General features: G+C 56.8%; 1 protein-coding gene across 1 annotated transcript; it reads right to left on the bottom strand.

Moving 5' to 3' along the window:
• Positions 1 to 207: 207 nt before the first annotated feature.
• LOC125621670 (killer cell lectin-like receptor subfamily B member 1) lies at positions 208 to 6,301 on the bottom strand. Its single transcript, XM_048818799.2, has 6 exons — positions 6,216 to 6,301; positions 5,104 to 5,187; positions 4,119 to 4,349; positions 1,762 to 1,916; positions 1,087 to 1,199; positions 208 to 400 (listed from the first exon to the last, which is right to left on the bottom strand). Exons 1-6 carry the CDS (start codon positions 6,298 to 6,300, stop codon positions 277 to 279), a joined length of 792 nt encoding a protein of 263 aa, XP_048674756.2. The 5' UTR covers position 6,301; the 3' UTR covers positions 208 to 276.
• Positions 6,302 to 6,855: the final 554 nt, after the last annotated feature.

The following is a 6,855-nucleotide window of genomic DNA, read 5'->3' on the forward strand; positions in this document are numbered from 1 at the left end:
GGGTGGGGGGTCTAGTGGGTTAGAGTAGGGGGACTGGGCGTCCAGGGTTGGGGGCATAATTCCTAGCTTTGCAACTGACTCTCTGGGCAACCCTACCCAGGTCGATTCTGCTGTCGGTGCCTCAGTTTCCTCAGCCACGTAATGGGGATGATGAGTCTGACTAAGCGCTGGGAGGTGCTTTGAAATCCTCACATGACAGGCAGTCTATAAAGTGTCAAAGATGCTTTTATTCATGAAAGGCTCCTTTCCATTATTAAAGGGCCATGGATGCCCTGCTCAGAGCGGGACGGCGTCTCTCTGGCAGATCCACCGAAGTACAGAGCTGCAGGTGTCAGAACGAATCCGATTCCTGTTCACCACCCCACACCTGTTCCCCTCAGCCGGGCCTGACACCGGGAACCTGCGGGACAAAGGAGAGGGCCCCTGTCAGCGCGTGTGGGTCCATCACACGCAGTCGGTAGCGGCTCTTCCCTGTTCCAACGGGATCCGCAGCCATCGTCTCTTCCAGCTCTGCCCTGGGGCTGCCCCCTCTCCCCACTGTCAGGGCCCTGGCCAGGGTCTCGAACGGCCTCTCCCTGCCCAGAGCCCAGGGACCTGCTCCAGCCTCCTCCTCCCTGCTGGGCTAGACCCTGTCCATCTCCCTCCCCTGCTCAGCGTCCCCTCCCCACCGGGCTGGGCCGACGCTGCCCCCTCCTGATCCCCTCCTGCCTCTCTGGCGGCTCTGTGTCTCCCCCTCCCCCCTGCCCCATTGTCTGGGGGATCCCCAGGGCTCTGGCCTGGCCCCTTTGCTCTTCTCCCTCCACACCCCGTCTCTGGACCACCTCCCCCGCCCCCAGGGCTCCAGCCACCATCTCTGTGCTGGGGGATGCACAAATCTCTCCCTGCCCCATGGCCCTGTCTACTCCCACCCAGCCCCCCTCTCATCCGGGCTCCCCAGCTCCCCTCCTGGGGTCTCAGCATCGTCTGACACTGTACACAGCTGCCCCTGAGCTCCAAACCTTCCCCCCAAAACCTCCCCAATCCCAGACCCTGGCCCCTGCTGCCCACAGAGGAGAGGAAAAGTGTTTGACTCAAGAAATCACTCACAGGGTCTGATTCAGCGGGGAGCCGCCCACCCAGGTCCAGGCCTTCTCCGGGGAGGAGACGGACAGTCCGACCCAGAACTGATTTGAACCTTGTGTCAGGTCCTTTAGGAACTCCTGCAGGGATTGTGGGACAGGCAGCTGGTGACCAGATGTGCTGTCGGGCTCTTTTCTTGTGAATCCAGGTTGTCGACAACTTCAGGACCAGAACCTCTGTCTCTCTGTCTGTCCATCTATCCGTATACACACCCATTATCCATCCCCATACATCTGTCCCCATACACACCCATCTAGCTACCCAACTATCCCCCATATACACCCCTTTATCCCTCCATCCATCCATCCACCCTCTCTCTGTAGCCACCCAGCCTCACACACCCCCAGCCCCTCTCTCCAGCTGAGCTGGGTTGGGCACACCCCGGAAGGAGGAGGGTATCGGTGGCTTTAAACTGCCTTTGTGTGCCCCTGATCCTGAGGCTAGTGATTTAGGCTGGGATTGTCAAAGCCACATAGAGGGTTTGGACACCCCATTATTAACAATGGGAACAGGGTGTCCAAATCCCCCAAGCAGCTTTGAAAATCCCAGCCCTACCATGTAACCTATGCACGCCCTTGGACTCTGTACCCAGGGCCCAGCCCTGCAGGGGCAGCTCCAGCAGGAAGGGATCATCCCCTTTACCAGCTCCTTGGGGTCCTGGATCACCAGCAGCTGGGACCCCCTCACTGAGCAGTCGGCGCGGCTCTCGCTCCACATGTCACCTCCTCTGGAGACCCAGTAGCACTTGTCCCCACGCAGCTGCCAGTCCGTGGGGCAGAGTTTGCACCCAGAGCTCCCTGCAGGGAGACAGGATTCATTAATGCTCTGAGCCCTCTGGGCCTCATTCCCGGCTACTCCCTTCCTGCGACTGGGGCAGGAACGGGGTTCAAATGGGCTTGAGTCCCCTTTGTGCTCCCTGAAATCTGGGGCTGGGCCAGGCCCTGCCTGGCTCCTGCTGTCAGTTAGAGCAGCCTCGGGGCTGCTCTGCCTTATCCATTGCTCCCATTTGGGCCCTGGGGAGCAGAGAAGACCCACAGCGCACTGCACTCTAGGCACACTACCAATCTGCCCCCCTTTGTGGGGGTTGGGAACAGGGTGGGTGAGGGCCCTTACCCCAGCTCCACACCAGCCGGAGAGGTCCCCTCCAGGACAGGGGAGATTCTCAGGGGTCAATGTACCCACTTTAAGCCCCCTTTAGACTGCCAGAATGGCCTAGTAGGTTCTTGGAGTAACTGGAGGGAAGGGGTGGTGTGAAACAGGGAAGAGGAGCGGAGGCTGGGATCCAGGGGTGATGGGGAATGGGAGGGGACATGGGGCCCAGATGCCAGGGAATGGGAGTGGGTGGGACCGTAAGACAATCTCACTAATAAGATGTGAAACCCCCCCACACACACTGAAAAAAATTGGACAGCTTTGTATTACGTTGTGTCAAGTCTCAGGGGGTCGCCGTGTTAGTCTATATCCACAGAAATAATGCAGAGTCCGGTGGCAAATTAAAGACTAACAGATTTATTTGGGCATAAACTTTCGTAGGGAAAAACCCACTTCTTCAGATGCATGGAGTGAAACTTACAGATGCAGGCATTATTATACTGACACATGAAGAGAAGGGAGTTACCTCACAAGGGGAGAACCAGTGTGGACAGGGCCAATTCGATCACTGGGGATGTGGTCCACTCCCAATAACTGATGCGGAGGTATCAATTCCAGGAGAGGGAAAGTTGTTTTTGTAGTGAGCCAGCCACTCCCAGGCCCTATTCAAGCCCAAATTAATGGTGTTAAATTTGCAAATGAATTTTAGTTCTGCAGTTTCTCTTTGAAGTCTGTTTCTGAAGGTTTTTTGTTGCAGGATGGCTACTTTGAAATCTGTTATCGAATGTCCAGGAAGATTGAAGTGTTCTCCTGCTGGCTTTTGTATGTTACCGTTCTTGATGTCCGATTTGTGTTCATTTATTCTTTTACATAGATACTATCCAGTTTGGCCAATGTACATGGCAGAGGGGCATAGCTGGCACATGATGGCATATATCACAATAGATGTGTAGGTGAATGAGCCCCTGATGGTGTGGCTGACGGGGTTGGGTTCTCTGATGATGTCGCTAGAGTAGATATGGGGACAGAGTAGGCAACAAGATTTGTTACAGGGATTGGTTCCTGGATTAGTGTTTCTGTGGTGTGGTGTGTAGTTGCTGGTGAGTATTTATTTCAGGTTGGGGGGCTGTCTGTAAGCGAGGACTGGCCTGTCTCCCAAGGTCTGTGAGAGTGGGGGATCATTTTCCAGGATAGGTTGTAGATCGTTGATGATGTGCTGGAGAGGTGTTAGCTGGGGGCTGTACGTGATGGCCAGTGATGTTCTGTTATTTTCCTTGTTGGGCCTGTCCTGTAGTAGGTGACTTCTGGGTACCCGTCTCGCTCTGTCAATCTGTTTCCTCACTTCCCCAGGTGGGTATTGTAGTTTTAAGAACGCTTCATAAAGATCTTGTAGGTGTTTGTCTCTATCTGAGGGATTGGAGCAAATGCGGTTGTATCTTAGGGCTTGGCTCAATTGGGTTGTATCAGACAGGGCCTGATTGAATTGGCCCTGTCAACACCGGCTCTCCCCTTGTGAGGTAACTCCCTTCTCTTCATGTGTCAGTAGAATAATGCCTGCATCTGTGATGTTCACTCCGTGCATCTGAAGAAGTGGGTTTTTTACCCACGAAAGCTATCTGTTCATCTTTAAAGTGCCACTGGACTCCTGGTTGTTTTTTTCTATTACATTGTTATTAAAATCTTCGTGGCTGTGTATTAACCTGAACGGCCAGTAGATGTCGCTGCGGAGGACGTCCATTCATATTCCTCGCCTAGCACCCAGCGGGGCTGGTGGCTAGATCGGTGCAGCCAGCAGGGGGCGGCGTGTCCCTGCCCTGCAGGATCCCCACGGGCTGGGACGGCCGCTGGGTTTCCACTGGCCGTGCCCGGGGCGGAGGGCGGCTCAGAGACACACGAGCTGGGGTTACCTGCTGGGCCGGGCTGGGCCGGGGGACACAGACGTTGGCTCAGCTGGGATCGGAAACGCTCCAGATGGGCGCTGCATTCTGCCGTGCTGCGGTCTGCACTCCCAGGGGGTGTCGCTGTATCTCTGCTCCCAGCTCCCTCGCTCCCAGGGGGTGTCGCTGTATCTCTGCACCCGGCTCCGTCGCTCCCAGGGGCTGCCGGGGTCTGTCCCTTCTCGGACACCAAGAGGGAAACTGCAAAGCAGCGTCGATGGGAGTGAGGGCGCCCGGTCAATGTTGTGGGAGTTGCTGGTAAAAGCACCAGCACAGAGGCCTGCAGAGACACAGGACCTGCCCCAGAGCCTCTTCTGCCCCATTGCCACTGCCTCCCATGGGCTTGGGAGAAACCCCAAAGGGACACGGTCTGAAAAAGTGTCCGGGATTGAAAATCACTGGGAACTAGGTGCCCAAATCCCGTGGGCTTCTTTGCAAACCCAGATCGTGTTTCCACCCATTCTCACCCTCCAAACATCCCCCAAAACAGGCTGCATGGGGATGGCCAGACTGAATCAGACCTGGGGCCCATCTAACCCGGGAGCCCAACTCCAAGGCTGGACAGCCCCAGCTACTTCTGAGCAAGGAGCAAGACAGCCCCTAATGGACAATGATACCTTGTCCCCCAACTTAGACCCTTCCTGCCCATCACTTAGAGGCTCATTGATGCCCTGAAGCAGGAGGGTTTATAGCCCCTGCCAAAGCACTTGGGTACTTCCTGGCCCTCTGGCTGGTCTTGTTCCTCTTATATGTGTCCTGATCCTTCACTGAGCCCTGCTAAGCTCATGGCGCCAGTGAGATCCTGTGGCAGTGAGTTCCACAGGCTCATTGTGACTGAGCATCCGTTTTAAATGTGCTGCCTCTCAATGTCACTGGCCGCCCCTCCCCCAGTGTCGCATCCACGCTGCCGACTGACGCACCCAGACAGATAAAGCTACAGCCCTTGGTGACTCACCACAAACCGCCAGCGAGAGCAGAGACAGGATGAGATTCCCAGCCCCTAGAGCGACCTGAAGCCAGCCAGGACACTGACGGGAACCTGTAAGGAAACACAAGCAGAGCCGGGCTGAATTAAGGCCACTCTAGATCCTGGCCTCAGGCCCCAGCTCCAGGAGTCAGGTGATTGTACCAGGGTCTCAGCTTTCATTTAGAAGAGAAAGGCAGTTTTCAGCCCTCACAGAAGGGGAGAAAAGATTGAAAATGTGACCCCCAAGTGTTACTGTTACAGCAACACTGCCTGACTTTGGAGAGAGCCTGCACCAATTGCATGCACCCTGCTCCATGAATTGCAAAAACCCCTGTTTTGAAAGCTCTGCAAACCCCACCAGATGCAGCCGATGAAGTGAGCTGTAGCTCACGAAAGCTCATGCTCAAATAAATGGGTTAGTCTCTAAGGTGCCACAAGTCCTCCTTTTCTTTTTGCGAATACAGACTAACAGGGCTGCTCCTCTGAAACCGACCAGATATGAGCAGGAAACGAAGTCTAGTAGGTTGGAGCCGTGGGGCTGGGAGCCAGGACTCCTGGGTTCTAGCCCCCACCCTTGGAAGGGAGTGAGGGTTAATGGGTTAGAGCAGCGGGGCCTGGGGCCCAGGATGCCTGGGTTCTATCGCTGGCTCTGGGAGGGGAGTGGGGTTTAGTGGTTGGAGCAGGATGTGTCTGGGAGCTAGGACTCCTGTGTTATAGCCTCAAACCTGGCAAGGCAGTGGGGTCTAGTGGGTCAGAGCGGGGCAGGCTGGGAGCCAGGATGCCTGGGCTGTATTCCCATCTCGGGGAGGGGAATGGGGTCTAGTGGGTGTGTCCTTGTGAAAGATTTTCTCCCTTATCTGTGCCTCAGTTTCCCCCTATTGACCCATCTTTTTGGCTTCCAGAGGGGAAAGCTCCCCATGAGCGCTCTCACTCTTGCTCTGTCACTTTGTGGATCCCCCACGCTATTTACCTCTGTCCGGGGCGCTACTCCGCCCCCACCCCGTGATATAACCACATAGCCAGACTCTGCCGGCCCCTGGCCCGTCTCTGGGCCAGGACATGGGGCCCGTAGGTGGGGAGGAGGGGGTTGAAATCGCTACCTTGGTTCCCGGGTGGGGAGGGGCCTCCCGAGCCGCCCCTCTTGGGCCGCAGGTTCAATGCCGTGTAGCCCTCCTCGTCCTCCATCGTGCCTGAGTGAGAGGAGACGATGAAGGCGTGGGCAGGGGGTTGGGGGGCTGGGCTGTGAGATCGCACAGGAAGCTGAGCCGCTGGGCTGCAGTCGCGTGGTTTGAGGGGCCACGGTCAGAGGCTCTGGCCTGAATTTCCTCTCTCTGCTCTGGCAGATGTTGGCTCTGTCACGCGAAAGCTCCCAGCCAGCCCCGGACGCCCCCCGTCCTCCACTCCCTGAGGGGGATCAGCTGGCCTGACACCAGGGTGAGGGGCGCAGTGTCAAAAATCTGAGCTCTAGGGTCAGAGCCTCAGTAGGTGCCGCTCAGAATCAGTCCCACTGATCGACCCCCCCAGCCCAGGATTGGGCCCAGCATGTGTGAGAGTCGATTTCCACAGGGCTCGACCCCAGCCCAGGATCGGGCCCAGCGAGTGCCTGAAAACTCGTTATAGCCAGAGGAAAACAGCCGGGGTGAGACCGATCCCCTCTCTGGGCCTGCAGTTCCCCGCTGCGCCCTAGGTGGCAGCCAGCCGTCGGGAAGGGGAGAGCACGGGGTGTGCGGCTCTGGTGTG

The sequence above is a fragment of the Caretta caretta genome, chromosome 14 (genome assembly GCF_965140235.1).
Source record: "Caretta caretta isolate rCarCar2 chromosome 14, rCarCar1.hap1, whole genome shotgun sequence".
NCBI lineage: Eukaryota > Metazoa > Chordata > Testudines > Cheloniidae > Caretta > Caretta caretta.